At 39.9% G+C, this 19,744-nt stretch overlaps 2 protein-coding genes across 2 annotated transcripts in view; both read right to left on the bottom strand.

Annotated features, from left to right (window-relative positions):
• The window catches only part of PTPRQ (protein tyrosine phosphatase receptor type Q), a 205,334-nt gene extending 203,692 nt beyond the window's left edge, over positions 1 to 1,642 (bottom strand). The window contains exon 1 of the mRNA XM_034764828.1: positions 1,633 to 1,642. Coding sequence (XP_034620719.1) covers positions 1,633 to 1,642 — 10 coding nt within the window. The remainder of the gene's footprint in view (positions 1 to 1,632) is intronic.
• An 8,705-nt stretch (positions 1,643 to 10,347) lies between these two features.
• Positions 10,348 to 19,744, bottom strand: part of OTOGL (otogelin like) — a 138,004-nt gene continuing 128,607 nt past the window's right edge. The window contains exons 55-57 of the mRNA XM_034763701.1: positions 18,566 to 18,615; positions 14,686 to 14,761; positions 10,348 to 10,755 (exon numbers count right to left, since the gene is read on the bottom strand). Coding sequence (XP_034619592.1) covers positions 10,555 to 10,755; positions 14,686 to 14,761; positions 18,566 to 18,615 — 327 coding nt within the window. The 3' untranslated portion in view covers positions 10,348 to 10,554. The remainder of the gene's footprint in view (positions 10,756 to 14,685; positions 14,762 to 18,565; positions 18,616 to 19,744) is intronic.

Raw genomic sequence — 19,744 nt, 5'->3', positions numbered from 1 at the left:
AATGATGTGAAATAACTTGTTAATCACAAGAGATGTCATGCACCCACACACAAATGTGTATGTACATAGTTCATTGGAAATTGCTTTAATAATTTAGACAAGTATTAACAGAAAATTCTATTCTAAAAATGTAGCAGATATACTTCCAAATTCACACACATTAATCCATCATGCTTATTCCAAAGCATTTTAATTCTGCAAGCATCATTGTGTCAGCATCCAAAAGCATCAGTGTGCCCAAAATCTTAGCAACCAAGATGAAAACTGTTTTGGCAAGACAATCCTTCATTACTGCAATTCTCAACACTATGAATTTTAAAACATTCACCTCCTAAAAGTGACCTTCACTCAGGCCCCAGTCCAGGATCCATTTAGGTAGATACATGATTTGAAGCTGGAACGGTCCCTGAAATCAATCAGTGATGGTGTGATGAAGGTTATTACTATGGGGCAGGCACAGATTCTGCCACCCTTAGCAGTAACTTACTCTGCCAACACAACTCAGCCAGCAGCAGTCCTTCGGGATCGGGTCCTACATGAGTCAATAGCTAGGGCCGGATTCTGCTGCCTTTCCTCAGCCTGGCAATGTGTGACTCCGCCAGCCGCTATTACTCACACTGGGGAAAGGCAGCAGAATCTGGTCGCAGTCGTTGACTCATGTAGGGCCCGAGCCCTTGAGGGGCAGAACCGGAGTTTTGGAGGAGGAAGGACACTGGGACTAGGAGATCTGTTCTTACAGCCTCTCCGCCCTCTGCAAACATCCTCGGGACTCGGGGTCTAAAAACCTCCTCCAAACAGCCTGGGGACCCTCCAGGGCTCCCTGTCCCTACCCAGCTCCCCGCTCCATGCCCGCCGGGTGCTCGCTGCACCCCGACCCCGCCGGCCGGGGCTGGGCAGCAGGGGGCGCTGGGCACAGCAATGAGCCCCCGGGGCCCGGCTCCTCCAACAGCTGCACTTGGGTGAGGCTGCCAGACACGTGGGAAGGTCCGGAGCCGGCGAGCAGCGGGAGCCGACGCCGGCAGGGAGCTGAGGGCGGGGAAAGAGGGATCCCCGGAGCCAGAGCCTGGCTGGCCGGGCCCCAGCAGCGCCGGGCACAGGCGCGACTCCCTGCCCCTGCCCTCTTTGCTCCCCGGGGCAGCGACTGCATCCTCGGCCCGGCCCCGTTCAAAGGCAGCCCGGCTCCCCGCTCCGAGGAGCAGCAAGAGGGAGCCGCTGTCCAGGCCCGCAGCGAGCTGTGCGCGGGACCCACCTGCTCGCCTGGCCGCTGAGTCCCGCTCTCTCCCCAGCCTGCCCGTCTCCTCCCCCCACCCCCAATTTGTTCTGGTCCTTCCTGCCCTTTTCCCTTTGTTGGGCTGCTGAGGGGCGATCTCCATGGAGACGTGGGGAGCGGGCGAGCGACAGGCTGTGCTCAGCTTCAGGGAGTGGCGGGAGTCTCCGCCAAGCCATGGTGGGGGGCGCACACGCTAGATAGGAAAGGGGGGGGGTGTAAGCTGCTCTAGCACGGGACGCTTCTGCCCCAAGAAGGAGCAACCGGGTGACACCCCCCCTGCTCCTCCATCCAAGTGCAAGGCTGCGCCGGTCTGGATCCCGAGCCCCGAGCTCGGGCAGGTGCTACCCGCGCCAACCACTCACCTCTGCCCATTTCCTCGCACCAGCCTTGCTCCTGCCCTAGTGAGTCTAAACAGCGCTGGCTCCCAGCTGCTGCGGGTCGTCTCCCTGCTGTAGCACGGGCCGGCTCTGCGGGTTGGGAGCCCTGGGGCTAGAATGGAAGCCGAGTGGTTTTTAATGCCCATCAGTGAGTTTTCCCTTTGGGGAGTAAGCAGCTTTGCACAAGGGTTCCACATCCCTCCCCGTCTTCCCCAACATTTTAGACGCACCGTGTCCCTGGGCCTGGCTTCTCTACCCCATCTTACTGCCGCTGAACAGGAGTGTGAAGAACCAAGTGCGCTGACACGATGCTGGTCGCAACTTTGCATCAGCATAGACCAGGGTACCCTGTGTTCCACAGAGTATCAGCTGATTGGCGCTTAACTTCCCGTCCCATAACCTTCAAAGAGCTCACTAAAAGAGAGTTAACTTCTATTTTATCCAGTATGCTGCAAAATCATAGAAATTCTGCTCTAAGGGGAAATGAACCTTTTATGGCTAAATGCTTTATTATTGCAGAATTAATATGTTGGTATGAAAAGAGAAAAAGGCTGGACTAGAGCCTGTGCCAGGGAATTATAACCTAAATGTGTGTGCCAAGAAACTATTCTGTTTCCTAATGCGGAAACTAGCACTAAGACTTTTTAAATGGCAGTTAATTCTGTTAAAAAACCATTGCAATTAAGTCTTAGCTGCATAATGGATAATACATAAACTCAAAAATTGAATATGCTAACCGCTAGATCAGGGGTCAGCAACCTATGGCACACGTGCCAAAGGCAGCACGTGAGAGGATTTTGAGTGGCACGCACAGTGCCTGGGTCCCGACCACTGGTCCTGGGGGCTCTGCTGCCATCCTGTGGTCCCAGACGCTGGCCCCCTGCAGGTCCTGTCCGCCGGCCCTGCTGCTAGCCCCGGGTCCGGCCACCAGTCCTGGGGGCTCTGTTTCCAGCCTGGGGTCCTGGCCTCGGCCCGGGACTCTATAGCCACCCCCAACTGTGGCCCACTGGCCCCAGCCTGGGGCAGTGTGGGGTGTAGACAGGGGCAAGAGGGGGCGCAGCTCAGAACCCCCACCTTAAAAATTGTTCCAGTGCCACTGTACTGGGATATTTTTAAGTCCTGATTTGCTGCTTGCATCACTATCACACCACGTGGAACAGCGCACTGCATTTGACGTGTGTGCTGTCTGTCGTGATTTTTTTTTCCCACTGTAAGTTGAGGGGTACATTTGACAAAATGTCAGCTCCTAAGAAAGCAAAGTTAGATGTCCGTTCATTTCAGCCTTCTTTGACAGACACATTTGAATTTATTCAAAAGAAGGACTGTGCTGTTTGTGCTTTCTGTTGTGAAAGTGTTGTTTGTCGCATATCGGGTGTTCAACAACATTTTCAAACGAAGCACGAGAAAACCTTTCTTGACGAAGCAGACAAGACTGAATTGATCAAAAAGGCAGTAGCAGGATATGAGAAGCGAAGCAGTGTTTTTAAATGTTTAAGTGTAAGTAAAAATCAAGCCACAGAAGGAAGTTATAAGATTGCACAGTGCATTGCAAAAAACGTAAACCTGTTTACAGATGGGGAATATATAAAAAGTTTTTCTCAGCAGTTCGGAGGTTTTGTTCAATGATTTGCCAAATAAATATGCATATCTAGAATAAAAGAACCACCTGTCTCTTCCAGAACAGTTGAGAGACACGTAAACGAAATGGCAGAAAACATTAACGAAAAGCGGACAATTCCATTAAGAGACAGCAGTGTTCAGCATTGCAGTTGATGAGAGCATGGATTTAAACAACGTTCTATGTTCGGCAGTTGTTGCAAGATATTGTGCTTCTGATGAAATCCAAGAGGAACTTTGTTGCCTAAAACCCCTGCATGGCACCACAAAGGGGGAAGATATAGCGGAAACTTTTTTAACCATTTTGAAGAACGAGGAGTTGACATCAGAAAAATATTTTGTGTGACAACAGATTGTACTCGTGCCATGGTCGGAAAACAGAAGGGATTTGTAAAGTTACTCGAAGATCAAATTGGCCGCCCAACAGTCAAATTTCACTGTATCATCCATCAAGAAAACCTGTGTGCTAAAATTTCTAATTCAGAGCTTAATAATGTGATGAATACAGTGGTGCAAATTGTGAATGTCCTTGTTGCTCTATCTGCTTTGACTCAGAGACAATTTCAAGCACTGCTAGAAGAGATGGACAGTTCTTATAATGACATTCCACTTCACAGCAACATTTGGTGGCTAAGTCATGGCAAGGTTTTGGTGCTTTTTGTAATCGGGTTTGATGCAATCAAGGCCTTTTTGTTGGAAAAAGGACAAAACTACCCTGAACTGGATAATGACAAATGGCAGTGTAAGCTCATGTTTCTAACTGATATCACCACTCACCTAAACGAACTCAACCTCCATCTCCAGGGTGCAGGGCAAACAGTTCTGGATTGTCATGAAGCCTGGAAGGCATTTGTTGTAAAACTAGCAGTTTTTTCTCGGGATATTGGAACTTCGACTTTCCGTTACTTCCAACACATAAAAGAGCTATCGACACATTGCACTGTCAGTGTCAATGAGATTGGAATGTACATGCAAGAACTGGAATCAGAATTTTCTGACAGATTTCAAGATTTCCAGCGATTTGGCCCAATGGTTTCTTTTCTAATTAAACCTGAAAAGTTCAACAAAATCTACTTGGATTTGTCTGTATTTCAGTGGATGGGTGTTGAAGATTTCGAAATGCAGCTCATTCATTAAAAAGAATTGTGAGCATCAAAGTTTGGAGATCTGCGGAGTGCACTTAAAGCTACCGAGAGAGATCATGGGGCCTCTATTCTGACCTGCTGGACATCCCTGACAGTGAAATTTATCTTTTTGAAGAAAATTGTGTTTGCAATGCTTTCAGCATTTGGATCCACATACCTGCGTGAACAGGTATTTTCACAAATCTGTCCTCTGTCCCTCTCAGAGCCGGTTAACAACTGATCACTCAGAAGCCTGTGTGCAGCTTAAAGTATCCAAATATGTGCCAGACATTGGAAAACTCAGCAAGGAAAAGCAAGGGCAAAGATCACACTAAACTGATAAGATCTGCATTTTAATTTAATTTTAAATTAAGTTTCTTAAACATTTTAAAAACTGTATTTACTTTACATCAACAATAGTTTAGTTATATATTATAGAGAGATATCTTCTAAAAACATTAAAATGTATTACTGGCACGCAAAACCTTAAATTAAAGTGAATAAATGAAGACTTGGCACACCACTTCTGAAAGGTTGATGACCCCTGCGCTAGATAAATCAATGAAGGTATAAATAAAAATAAGTAGCCCTATCAAGCATGGACAATTCATGACACACATTTCCTTATGTGGTTATATCTTCAGGTTCTACAGTCACAGATGGTGCAATATTTCTGTATCATGAGATATTCACTGGTCATGTTACACTATAGGATTTTTCTAATAGCTGCACAGAACACTGAAATTGTGAAGTAAACAACAGTGATATTTTAGTCAGAGCTTGCATAGCTTTTGAGTAAACCAAGTAACCTGAATTTCTGCTGGATAAGAAGTTTTGGGCTTACAAATTCCCTGCGTTCTCCGGGTCTCGTTGACAAAAAAAAAGAAACAAGTGACCCAAGTTGCTGTGATGAAACCAAATGGGCAGTTTTTAAGGTATTTTATTAAAGCCCCACTCAATAAAGTGTGTGTGTGTTGGCACATTCCACTTTAATCAAAAGAGTACTCCCCAAACAAACATTTTTCTTTTATTCAGCATTTCCCAGCAAATGTTTGTTTGAGTTTTTTACCAGTGTAGTGCCCAGAATGTAACACAGGAACTTGTATACAATCTTAACAAGTTTAGTTTTCCTAAACTCTTACTCATAAGTAGCACTATAAAACACAATAGAGCTACTTATGAAAGTAAAAATACTACTTGTATATTCATAGTTTTGCAGAATTGGGGCCAATCCTCCATCCTCTGAAGTCAAAAGAAATCCTGCCGCTGAATTCAATTACATACAGGATCATGCCCTTTGTTTGTAAGCAGGAGTGCCATGGAGGCAGGTAAAAGACTCAGTTCCAAAATGATCAATAGGTATTCAATAATTTGTGAATAAATTTGAAGTTTCTAGGTCTTACTGATTTTGAGATATGATGTGCCAAAAAAGCATGCTAACAATTTGCCAGTGTTGATTTACTCCTAATTTTACCAGCTTCCATACCTCAGAAACTTTAAATGTAAACAGTGAGGGAGGGGAAATACACACACACAATCCCAATTACAGATGGGCTACTGTCTCTCTTTAGCAATGCCTTATAGATTCATAGATTATAGGACTGGAAGGGACCTCGAGAGGTCCCTTAAAACAGAGGTTCTCAAACTGGGGGTCAGGACCTCTCAGGGGGTCATGAGGTTATTACATGGGGGGGTCACGAGCTGTCAACCACCAAACCCTGCTTTGCCTCCAGCATTTATAATGGTGTTAAATAGATAAACAAGTGTTTTTAGTTTATAAGAGGGGTCGCGCTCAGAGGCTTGCTATGTGAAAGGGGTCACCAGTACAAAAGTTTGAGAGCCACTGCCTTAGAATGTACTTTAATTAAAGTATCAGAGGGGTAGCCGTGTTAGTCTGGACCTGCATGCGTCTGACGAAGTGTGTATTCACCCACGAAAGCTTATGCTCCAATACATTTGTTAGTCTATAAGGTGCCACAGGACGCTTTGTTGCTTTTTAATTAAAGTATATGAAATGGATGAAATCTATTCAAACCACATAAAGCTTAGAGTATTTAGGCATTTATGTGGAAGAAATGAAGAACTGTTGGCAAGGTGAAATCCAACCCTTCCCAACCAGAGCTAGGGAACGTGGCTGCTAGTCTCCCCACCCAACCTCCCACTTCCTTCAGGTACTACTCCAGCCTTTGAATTGGAACAGTGGCCACAGCCCTTCTGTGCCAGTTGCTCAGGGTGCTGGGGCCATTGGATTTACACAGATGTAGATATGTGATCCTGCCTCATTTCCATTATGCTGTTCTGTGAGAATGGGCCTGTGTTGAAGATCCTTTCCATAGCACATAGGTGATGCACAGGTGCACCTGTGTTACCACAAGCACAGCTCCTATGTGGGGCTTTAGTACTGCAGAGGCCCTTGCACCAGTGAATTACACCCAATAATTTTTTCTCTTCAGAATGGCATTCTGAATGTCTATTACTCAGTGTACTACAAAGTCATTTACAGATGAAGTAAAATTATAAACAAAAAATACATCTTGGACCAGCTCCTGCTCCACTGAAGAGGAAGAAATTTGCTGCAGATTTTCAATGAGGGTCTGATCCAACTCCCATTGGCTTCAGTAGTTGGAACAAACCCTGAAAGCAGGAAGAAGTCTTTTAATATGTTGTCCCAGTTACATATCTTCATGAGACTAATTAAAAATCTTTAAATATCTGTACATCTAGTGTAACATAAGACTCTGGATTATAGTTGATGTTTATAGGAATATGTGAGTTACTTAAAAGATGTGCTGTATTTTTGACTACTTACATTGGTATTGATTCATTGTAATTCAAGTGATTTTTCAAAAATTATGTTTATTGATATCTCTTTAATTACAAATAAGTGCTAGGTGTTACAAAAAACATTTTGTATACAAATATAATATATCATTTACCATTTCAATCAAAACCCATCAAGTGTTCCATGATTAAATCTTTTGTATCATATTTAAACTTATGGAATTATTTGGCAAACACTAAATACATTAATAAGTATTGGCCCAACTCCCTGTAGATATAAAAATAAGATTCCTATCTCTATATGCCAAAAGCTCTCAAAGACATTTTCTTTTTTGAATATTTGTCCTTCCAATATATTGCACTGTTATACAAACTTTGAGTGTAGGCTAACAAGTGAAAGTAAGTTATAGTTATAATTATGGGCATGAACTCCTACAGCACTAGCCCAGGCACATTTTGGTTCTAGGTCCAAGTACATAATAGTTCCCATTGGCTGGGAACGGCAAACTGCAGCCACGGGAAGCTGCGGGCGGCCATGCCTGCAGACGGTCAATGTAAACCAACTGTCTCGCAGCCTACTAGTGGATTACCCTGACGGGCCACAGGTTGCCCACCACTGGTCTATACACTCATTAAAACTCTAGGTGAAAACCTGGCCCCACTGACCTCAACATACATTTTACCATTGAATTCACTGGGGTCAGGATTTCACCCATAATATTTTATATGTTGCTGCCACATTCATTGTCTCAACTGGCTAAAGTGATCGGTTCCTGTTTCTGACTATTTATGCTATCTGCCTTCCCTACACAGAATAAAATAGACAAGCAGTATTCCAAAGATATATCATTGTTGCTAGAGTAGCAACTCTATTATGACCATTAGATGAATATTATTTCTTTATAATGATTAAATATTTATGATAAAGGCTGCGTGTCTGTCACGGAAGTCATGGATTCCGTGACTTTCCGCGACCTCTGTGACTTCCACAGCTGCAGCGGCCAGTGTGGCTGACCCCACGGCCACCCAAGCAGCTGACCTCAGGGCCAACTGCTCAGGTGGCCGCAGGGACATCCGCACCAGCCACTGCTGGAGTGGCCCCACAGCCACCCACACCGGCTGTTGCTGGAGCGGCCCTGAGGACAGTCGCATCAGCCGCTGCTTGGGCAGCCCTGGGCAGCTGGTCCCAGGGACCACGTGAGCAGCTGCAGGTGTGGTGGGCCCTGGGGACTGTCCGAGCAGCGGCAGGTGCGGTGGGCCTTGGGGACCACCTGAGCAGTGGTCCTGGGGGCAGATGGAGCAGCGGCTGGTGGGGCTGGCTCCAGGGGCTCCCCAGAGCTGCAGCACCCCTGGAGCCCCCCAGAACTGCGGCGCCCTTGGGCAGCTAAGATTTAGTCAATGGTATTTATATAAAGGTCATGCACAGGTCACGGGCCCGTGAATTTTTGTTTATTGCCCATGATCTGTCCATGACTTTTACTAAAAATGACAATGACAAAATTGTAGCCTTATTTATGATGGAATATTTTAAAGTATTAACCCAACTCACAATTTTTTTTATTATACATGGGGAACAAATATTTGATAATGGATTCTTCTATCTAGCATATGAAGGTATAATATGATCCAATGGTTGGAAAGTGAAGCTAGACAAATTGTTTGGAAATACATTGGAACAAGATACAAAGCAATGTGGTGGATTCTCCATCACTGGCAATTTTAAAATCAAGAACAGATGTTTTTCTAAAAGATAAGGTCTAGAAATTATTTTGGAGGAGTTCTATGAGCTTTGTTATACAGATGGTCAGACTAGATGATCACAATGGTCCCTTCTTTGAATCCATAGGAAGGTGTCTCGTGAATAACTGTGACTGATTTAAGTTTATATACTATTTTTCTCCATAATCAGCCAAATTTAGTTCACAGGAGATGGAAAGTTAGGTTTCAGCATATGAAGTGATGAATGATACAAAACAGCCATAACTTTTAAATATATTTATTTTTCCTTTTTATAGTGACGATTTCTCATTATAAAAACCATATAATAATCCAACTTCTTTATTATTTTATTAAATTCTGACAGTTTAAGAATCTATGAGAATTGCTTGCCCAAGAAATTCTGAGATTCTTAGCCAAGAATTTTAGTTTCAAAAGAATACACAAGTGAACTCCTGACCTCACTGAAGTTAATGACTTAACTACCAATGACTTCAACCGGGCCAGGAATTCACCAATGAGTTTCTAGGGTAAGCTATACTTCTGAAAATGAGCATAATGCTAGATTCTCAATTCTTAAGAATTACAATAAATAGTTGATGGCTAAGAAAATGGAGAGCACTTTTGGCAGCAGATATACAGGACCATGTGCATCCACAGACTAATTTTATATATGAATTTCACTTTTCTCCTTACAATCAATGTTCTATCCTTTTCAATGGGAGCATGTTTCTTCTTGACTCCAAATGATCTGAGACTTAGATTCAGCAAGTGTGCCCAATCTTAATATTCCTTTAAAACAATCTTTAAATTTAGTTTGTTTAAATAAAAAATATTGAACATGAGCATTTCAACCCATGGAACAAAGGGTAAAACCAAAACAGAAGGTGCACTGGTCCACTTTGAAAACAGAATACCTTCACAGAATCTCACTCCAGCATCCTCATAAAATAATACAGTAAAGAGCAATTTCTCCTCTGATTGGTTGTAAAAAGTTAAAAATTGATTTAAAGTATAAGCCTACAGTAAACGGCAGAGTTTTTACATATTTTTAACAGAAGTCTGAACCACCCTCCATACTTAGCCCCTTCTATCCAATCACAATATTTAAAATGTATATATGATATTAAAAAAGCACAATGCCATAGATTTAAGGAACGTAACATTATACTAGGATTTAGGCCACAGGTTTTTTCAAAGTACAAAATTAAAAAGACTACATTCATCATGTTGCTCAGTGGGTTCAAGTTTAAGCAGATTTCAGTCACTGAGTAATGCCTAATGGAACTGCTAATAAGATAAAAGCAAAAGTTTTCACAAAAATTAACTTTTGGATACAGTTGGCCCAATTCAATCAAGTTTAAATTTTAAAAATCGAATTAGTTTTCAGCAGCATATTGGATAGAAGTAAATAATTGTTAAATTAATAATATGATATAAAAGAAATTATATATTTGCCAATGTCTGAAAATGTTTTTGCTGTAATATTTCTTATGCAATTTCTATTAAATTTGCTCGGAAACCAAGTTGGCTGAAACATTACTGATAAAATATATTTTTCTATATAGTATTTATTCAGTCTGTCTGATGCCAAAAAAATATAATTCAATGATAGGAAGCCAACTTCAATTCTCACTGTGAAATCAGGTACATGGAATCCATCAGATGTTCAATTCCACTGGCATGAACAGTCTGTAGGCTCTTGGATGACATACATCACTTCAGTACCATTTCCTGAGCAGTATAGTGGCACAGTCAGGTTCTGTACTCCATTTTCACGACAACATTTACAGAATCTTAAATGGCTATCGATATTGACATTAAAAATTGTAGCTGATGGGCATTTCCCTTCACAGGAAGCCACATTTATCTATTAGTGACAGAGAAAGAGAAATTATCAAACAAGTTTCATTAACAAGATGAAACAAAATATTTCAAAATTAACTGTAATCAGAATCTGTTTTTACATTTAAAAATATCTAGGGTTTTGTAAAGGATTCTGATATGTAATAATTATTTTCCCTATTAAAAATCATTTGAAAGTTATCGCATACAAAAGTGTGTTAAATGGTTATGTCAATTCTAAGTTGAGGTGAGTCTCTTTGTTCTTCCCTTTTCTTTTTTAATTGAAGTCAGCTTCTAAATGTTGAATTGTTTTGTACTTGTGACCACATATGTTGGCTGAGCCTGAACAAAATTTGGTGCTTTATTTTAAAGCTGTTTATCACTAACTTTTACCTTATACTACCTTCTTCTCCAAGCAATCCACTCCCTAATCCTGGCCTAGCACTGTTGTGGAAGAGCATCTAGGCTTTTGAAGGTAATGAGCCAGATACTAATGTATAAAAGATGACTTAAGTTATATCCAGGTGGAGCTATATGGTACTCCTTAATTAAGGCCTGATCCAAAGCCCACTGAAGTCAATGGAAAGATTCCATTGGGCTATGGATAGCAGGCCCTTAAACAGGGATATTATTCCTGTGAGAGCAAAAGCCTACCCCATACAGAGCTTCCTATAACCTAAGAAGAGAATCTTCAGATCTTCTTCTCCCTTCTCTGGTTCTGAGAAGTTGTTTAAGCTCAAAAACTTGTCCAGCCATTACTAAATCCTAAAATAGATGGATATATTTATAACTTTTAAATTGTGCAGCTAAAGCTGTGTCTTTACTTTTCGTGGATTAATCTAAGCAAACTGTGGAAAAGTCAATCTTAAGTATTCCTCTGTGGGATCAAGACTGGAAGCACACTAGTGTGATAGCTTTCTCCTTCCTCTTTCAATATGGCTGGCAGCTAGAGAACTGTCATTAGCCACACTCTGATAGATATATGTGAAAGTATGAGAGCAGAGGTTAGGTCAGCAAAAGAACAAGTGGAGGTTGCATAAAAGAACTTGTGCCACAGAATCCAATATCCATCTTTTGTATTGTTTGTTTGGGACTTGAACTTTGGCTATGTCTACACTTATGGCAGCATATACAGCACATATACTGCACACTCCCCTGGCCTGGGTATAAATAGCAATGTAGGCTGTGAAACACTCCCTAAGCGAGTAAAGACATGCTAGAACCTTAGGGTGTATACCCTACATGGCTCTCTAACACCCAGTGTAGTGTCCCACTGCCTCCCAGCAGTTGGAGCCTTTCCCCGCTGTCTTCCCCCGGCAGAACCTTTCACTGCCGCATGTAACTACACATCACAGTGTGGACACAGCCTACTTTTCACTGCAGCGTGTTGCTACACATAATCTATACACCATTGCAAGTGTAGACAAGGCCTATATTACCATGGGAGTTATCCTGACCCTAATAACTTCAATGGGACCAGGATTTCATCCAATACTTACAGCATATAAACAGTTTTCTGATATGCTATTGTGCTGGGGCAGATTAGAATGCTGATACACAGTTGTAGAATACATAGAATCATGAAATAACATCCATACATATATTTAACATACAAATTGCCATAGTGATTCAGACTAGTAGTCCATCCAGTCCAGTATGCTGTCTCTGACAGTCGACGGAACCAGATACTTCAGAGGATGGCATTAAAACTTTGCAATTGGCAAATGTGGAACAAATTGCCCACACACAGGTTTCATCCCAAGCTTTAATAGTTAGAGATTGCCTTAAGCCCTAAATCACAGAATTACAGGACTGGAAGGGGCCTCAAGAGATCATCTAGTCCAGTCCCCTCACTCATGGCAGGACTAAATATTATCTAGACCAGTGTTTCTCAAACCCGGTCCACCGCTTTTTCAGGGAAAGCCCCTGGTGGGCCGGGCCAGTTTGTTTACCTGCCAAGTCCGCAGGTTTGGCCGATTGCGGCTCCCAATAGCCATGGTTCACCGTTCCAGGCCAATGGGGGCTGCTGGAAGCGGGGTGGGCCGAGGAATGTGCTGGCCGCCCTTCCTGCAGCCCCCATTGGCCTGGAGCGGCGAACTGTGGCCAGTGGGAGCCGCGATCGGCCGAACCTGCGGATGCGGCAGGTAAACAAACCGGCTCGGCCCGCCAGGGGCTTTCCCTGAACAAGCAGCAGACCGGCTTTGAGAAACACTGATCTAGACCATTCTTGAAAGGTGTTTGTCTAACCTGCTCTTAAAAATCTCCAGTGATGGAGATTCCACAACCTCCATAGGCAACTTATTCCAGCACAAGCTTTAATATCCCTTCCAAAAATTTTGTCTTGAATTATAACTCTGTATCTTCTTGATATCCATATAAATGTCTAATCCATTTTTAATCTTGTTAAGTTCTTGGCCTCAACAACTTCTTGTGGCAATGAGTTCCACAGCTCAATTACACATTGTGTGAAAAAGTATTTCTTTTATTGGTTGTGAATATCCCACTTTTTCATTTCATTGAAAGTCCCCTAGTTCTTGTATTATGAGACAGGGAGAACAGTTGCTCCCAATCCACCTTCTCTACACCATTCATTATTGTATATACTCTATCATGTCTGTTATTTGTCTTCTTCCTAATGTACACAATTCCATTCTTTTTAATCTCTCTTCATCTGCAAGTTTTTCTGTGACCTTGAATATTCTCGTCCCTGTTCTCTGAACTACCTCCAGTTTTGCAATACAATTTTTGAGATGGGGTGATCTGTACTGTACACGGTATTCCAGGATAGGCTACATCATTGATTTAAAGACATATTTTGGGGATTATTCTCCCTCCCATTCCTTATGCATCCTAACATCTTGTTAGCTTTTTTTGATTGCAGCTGTGCATTGAGCAGAGGTTTGCAATGAGCTATTTTGGATTGATACAGTTAATTTAGAACCTTGTGAGAGTAGCTTACATTTTTCCTCTCAATGTGTATTACTTTTATATTTGCCTACATTAAATTTCATTTGCCATCATGTTGCCTGTTTACGTAATTTGTTCAGATCTCTCTGAAGTTCTCAGTCTTCTCTGGTCCTCACTTACCTAAATAACTTTGTCACCTGCAAACTTTGCTACGCCCCTATTCACACTCCTTTCCAGATCATTAATAAATATATTAAACACCACAGGACCTAGTAAGGAAGTGTCGGACACCTGCTGTTAACCTTTTGCAATGATGAAAATTGACCACTTAAACCTACTCTTTGCATTCTAGGTACTAGCCAACTTTTGAACCATAACAATACTTTGCTTCTCACCCCATAACTATTTAGCTTTTTTAATAGCCTCTTGTGTGGGACCTTGTCAAAGGCCTTTTGGAAGGCTAAATAAATTATGTCAACTAGTTCTCCTTTTTCCACTGCCACATTCACACATGCACATAACAGATTTTATAGCTGAGACCTCACCAAAGCAGAGAGGTATGATGTCTTATTAAATGATCTCCATAAAGGCGATCATCAATGTATGATATAGAGAGATTTGTCATGTGGAAGAGAAAAGATCATTTATATCAGAGAGCTCTTTAAGGAGGAATATGTTTCCATCATTTATAAGTGGAAGCATTTATACTCCCTTTTTTGAGTAACTCCTCTTTAGGGATGTTATTTCATGATGGAGAGGTCAGTGCCTTTGTCAGTGATAAGCAATTATACTGTGTACTTTTCATTTGGAGTCAGATGTTATTCCAGGTAGAAGGGCTCAGCACTTCTGCCATGTATGGGCAAAAGTAATTAATTTTTACCCACACTTATGAGTAGAATAACATTTCCAGGGTGAGAGGTCTGCTTGATGAGAGGATAACAGCATTTTTTGTTGTATATTGATGTCTGCAATCTCTTTTTCATACTTGTTTTATTAGTATGACTCATACTCATTATGAAACACAAAGACAACAGTTTTCTATACTTACAGGCCTCTGACTTATACAGTCACTTTTTCTTATAGTTGTTCTGACTGTCACTTTCTGGCAAATCCTTTCTTCCTTTCTACCTGATAAAATATAGAAAATGTTTATTCATTAAATAGACATTGTGTTCCGTTTACTCATTCTTTAAAATGTGAAAGGAGAATTCCAATAATTGTAATAATTGAATTCTTTCATTTTAAATGAATAATATGGTAAAATATTATTTCCGATCTAAATCATTAGGCAATGACAAACCAGTAATATATTAATAAACATTTCCTGGAAACAAATATTATAGTTTCTAATTATCATATATGAACACATTAATCAGCATAGTCATAGATCATATAAAGAGGCTACAACTGTTGAAATGTTAGAGAGATTTAATAGTTATGTGGTAAAGCTTTTGAAGATTGAACCCACATAGCAAAGACAAACCCAGTGAATAGAAAAGGGCAAAATGCTGTATTTCAAACTCTATCAATACTAAGGCTGAACTTATGAAAACAACAGACACTAACTTGAAATTAGTGTTAATTATATTATTTAAAAGACATATTTTAAATAATTATATCCTTGCTCTTGCTCCTTAGAACACTTCTGGAACTGGCTATCATTAGAAGGTAAACCAGCTTTAAATATCCAGCACGTAGACTAGGGTCCAGGTTTACTGATTGTGGGAGAGGTCTGACAGGGCTTTGGGAAGACTTAGTAGGAGCTATGCACATCTCCTCCACGTATGTGGGGAATTTTGTACTAAATAGTACTCCCATGGCTGAAGCTGGTAGCACTGGGGATAGCAAATGCTCATAGAGGTTTATGAAAAGATTACATTTCTCTACAGTTATGGATTTTTGTGGATTTTTCTTCTAGCCTTTGGAAAATGAATATTAAGGATACTTGTGTCACAAAACAACTAAAACCATGATACTAAAACAAATGCAAAGGTTACACAAAACCCACATACCACAGGACACAAGATAAGTTGTGCTAGCTGTATCTATTATACAATATACATTTACTACATCAATTTCACAACCAAATCAGAAGTCACTGTATAACTGTGTTGCCACATAATCATTTTGCATCTTCAGCATCTAAATTAAGTGGGACTAACCAACAACGTCCCACTTCACTTCAACACAATCCCATTCCTGCCCCACAGGAAGGGCAGATCATATGTTTTGTAAGATCAGCAAGCTCTGAGCAATCCAGTGACGCATGTGGAGTAGCCACGGAGCCGGTGGGTACTCCATATTAGGAGTAAAGCACGAATCTTCTGGCTTCAGGGGATAGATGCCATGCTATCCTCTGACAAATGCTATGCAGAATCAAGATCAGGTTGGTTGGTATACTAAACACTGTACTCTCTTACCAAAATTGCTGTGCAAGGGCTTATCTAAACAGTGATTTAGTGCGCAGCAAGCAAGGGGTGTAAATCTACAGTGCGTCACCCATTGTGCACTAAGTAGCCATGTGGACTGTGCTCCTGCACACTAAAAGTTACATAGTGCACTTTGATCTATTACTGACAGCACGTTCCAACAATTAATGGGCTTAATCCTGAGATGCACTGAGCAATAGGATCCTACAGAGGATCTCTGCTCTATGGAAGACTCCAGGGGATCAGCACCTGTCAGGATCAGGACCAATACCAGTATGGTATTGGTTATATTACATTGATAGTCAAGTATAAATATATCCCTACAAACAATTATGTTATATAAAAAAGATTATGTTATATAAAAAGAAAATACATTATTAAAAATAATAATACCTGGTTCACAATTTATACTATCAGTAGAGACTACAGGGCTAATGGCAAAGGGTAATACACCCAATCCAGAACCTGGCAGAATTATTAGGAATATAAGTTTCTTGTAAAATAAAAACATTTTTACATAAATGACATTTCATTAATTCTTACACTGCCAACTGCAATTTTTCTTTTGGTAAAAACGTAATGAACTTCCCTGTTTGCCTTCCAAATTTAGAAATTCTGCAGTTGCTGAAAATCTCAGATAACACCCTAGACTTAGTACTTTCCTGGTTAAGACAAAACTTCAACAGTGTTTCCATGCATACCACACTTTTGCAATGGGTATCTCATAACTATGGCAAGGTAAGAATTAAGTATATGAACTCACTCTGCATGCACTTAATCAAGCTCGTTTCAAAAGGATTACTTGTTCCCATTACAACCCCCAGGTGTCGCAAGCTCTATTTTTAATTTGTCTTTTTAACTGCTTTACCCCAGGGCACATGCTTTTAGTTTGAAAACACAAAAACAAATAAAAATAAAATAAAATAGCATGTAATTGTATGTATTGTATTTTTGTTCTTAGCAGCCACCTCAGCAAATATTTCTGAAGTATAACAACGCCTTTCCTGAGGCCACAGAATATTGTGAAAGCTAAACCTTTCCTGATTACTGCAAAAAGCAGAAAATATTTGTAGCCATTAATACTTTAGTCTCATTCTCTAAATGAAACCCACCCAACTTGTATGGCTTCAGTGAAATATTTTGCAACTTTACTCCCACCAGTAAAAGAATAACCCCTTTGGAAGTCGCTAGCACAATTCTTGTGCAAGGTTTTCTATTATTAATTATTATTATTATTATTGTTTTTCATTCTGAAAAAAGTACTCTATTAAGCTACAATTATTTCTGGCTTCTTTGCTGTGTATATGAAGGAACAACATTCCATCCACATTCCTAAACATTGATTTTCAGGGCCTTGTATGCCATGGATGCTAAATATAATTTTTTTTGATAAATATGAATAGATAAATATATGCCTTTATGCAGCCACTCTTTTAAAAGAGATACACGTATACATACACAGCCATCATATTGTACTTCTGAATGTCAAGTATGACACAGCGCAATATGAAACTATACTTATGTGTTCTTCTGCTATATTATTGATTACATCTCATTTTAGAAAATGAAATTCAGGATTTCAAAGGCATTTTATGCCCAAAAATTTTAATTCTGAAGAAAAAAATTGTGCTTTCCAAACAGCTCTATTTTTGACATTTATTATTAGCTATTTATACAGAATCAAGGGTTTTATTTTATGTAGTTTAGAATTCACAGCCTAAATAACAAAGCTTTGTGTAGTTCAAAACTACAGACACAGGACCAGATTCTGTTCTCAGTCTGTTTTTACACTGGAGTAAAAAGAAATCAGAATCTGTCACATAACCTACACCATAATTAAGAACTTGTATGTTTTAAACATGCACATTCATAGAATGTGAATATATAACTAGATAGCACAAGTGTACATTTGGTCTAGATTTGTGCCTTTTATCACCATCAATCATTATTTGCTCTACACCCTACAATTTTTTCATATTTTGGATTTAAATGCATTTTCCAAAATGGAAAGGGTTAACTTTTTAATTTAAAAAATATTGCATTCCAGCACTCTGACCCTAGAAAACATACAAGAACAAAACAGAATAAACCCATAATTATACAATTTGTTTCAAGATATGATCAAAATAGGTATCAATTTTAGAAAATTTGTTCTGAGCTTTTATAGAGAACACTATAAATATGGATATGTATCGTTTTGGAGTAATCTGAACAACAAACAAATCTTTTCAGTATTTAAATTGAGATTACTTTTCATCTTCCTCAGGCTGTCTTTGGAGAGATTTGGTTATACTCCAGAAGGATAAGGTTAAATATCACCATATCAGCAGCCATATGAAGCAAGGCTTTTCAATAAACAGTTGTTAAAGAACTATAACAATTTTGTTTGATTTGGGGACTGCATGCTTTTTCCTTCTTTATGTCCCAGCAACTGAGTTAAAAAACACTGCTCTCCAAAACCAAAGCCAAACTAGCATGTATTGCAGCAGCTTTCTTCACTTACACGTCTTGCAGCAGCCATCATTATAAGTCTGTACAGTGCCTCCATTCTAGGAAAAGAAAAGGGGAATATATCAAAAAAGACTGTGCCCAATGGAATGCCTTGCTGTATCCAATTACATTTAGAACATAATGGGCCAAATCTTCAGCTGGTGTAAATTGATGCACCATCACCGATGTCAATGAAGTTACAAAAATTCACAGCAGCAAAGGATTTAGGGTCAAAATCTCCAATCTGTTTTAAAATAGAATATTTGAAAATCAACTTGCCATTATGATTGAGCTTATCTGAGCTGGTCTCTTTTGAATCAAGAGAGCAGTCATCTTCTATAGACATTACCATCCATTCTCCCACTGATGGCTCAATTAACATTGGGAGTTACTTAGACATTTACAAATTTCCATATATGAGTAAAATGTAATTTTGTTGAAGATTTAAAAGGATTTATATTGCTCATGTACCACAGAAATGAGCACAGTGAAGATACCAATTAGATAGCTATTTACAACTGAATACCTATCATTTTGCATCATGTAATATATTTTCAGAGCTCTAATTCATCCCGTCATTCTAGTTTTTTGGTTTTCCTTTCACATTCTATAATTAATCTTTGTTACAGTTTTCTTCTCAAATGTATTGTAGGCAGGACTGAAGCAGGAATGCAGAAAACATATCAAAATGAGGAGATATTCCTTTTTAAATTAAAAAAAGAAAGGATTTCTCTCATGCAGAACTGACATAATAAACAAGAGAAACTGTCCACACTTTTAATACATTTACAAAAATTGCAGATAAAGCAGGAGAGTGGATGGGATGGCAGTCTTGTACAAAAGATGTTTTTTTTAAACTTATAGTATTGGTTTTCTATATTGTTATAGAGAAATCACTGAATAATCAATTTTTCAAAAACAAGCACTTAAAGTTAGCTTCCTAAATCCATATTAGCTCCTAAATTAACCTAACCTGATTTTCAAAATTGCTGAGCAACCTCAACTCTCACTTGAAATCAATGCTTAGCACTTCTGAAAATCAGGTCAAACTGATTCAGAAGGATAATTTTAGGAACACATGCTGGAAAATCTTGGCTATTATTATTATTAAAGAAAGATCCTAATAGAATGTGATGAAAAAGCTCCAGAAATAAGAAAAAGTTTTTAACAGTGTCAACATTACTTTAT

Source organism: Trachemys scripta, chromosome 1 (genome assembly GCF_013100865.1).
Source record: "Trachemys scripta elegans isolate TJP31775 chromosome 1, CAS_Tse_1.0, whole genome shotgun sequence".
Taxonomy (NCBI): Eukaryota; Metazoa; Chordata; order Testudines; family Emydidae; genus Trachemys; species Trachemys scripta.
This window is presented reverse-complemented; position numbering and strand designations above follow the sequence as displayed.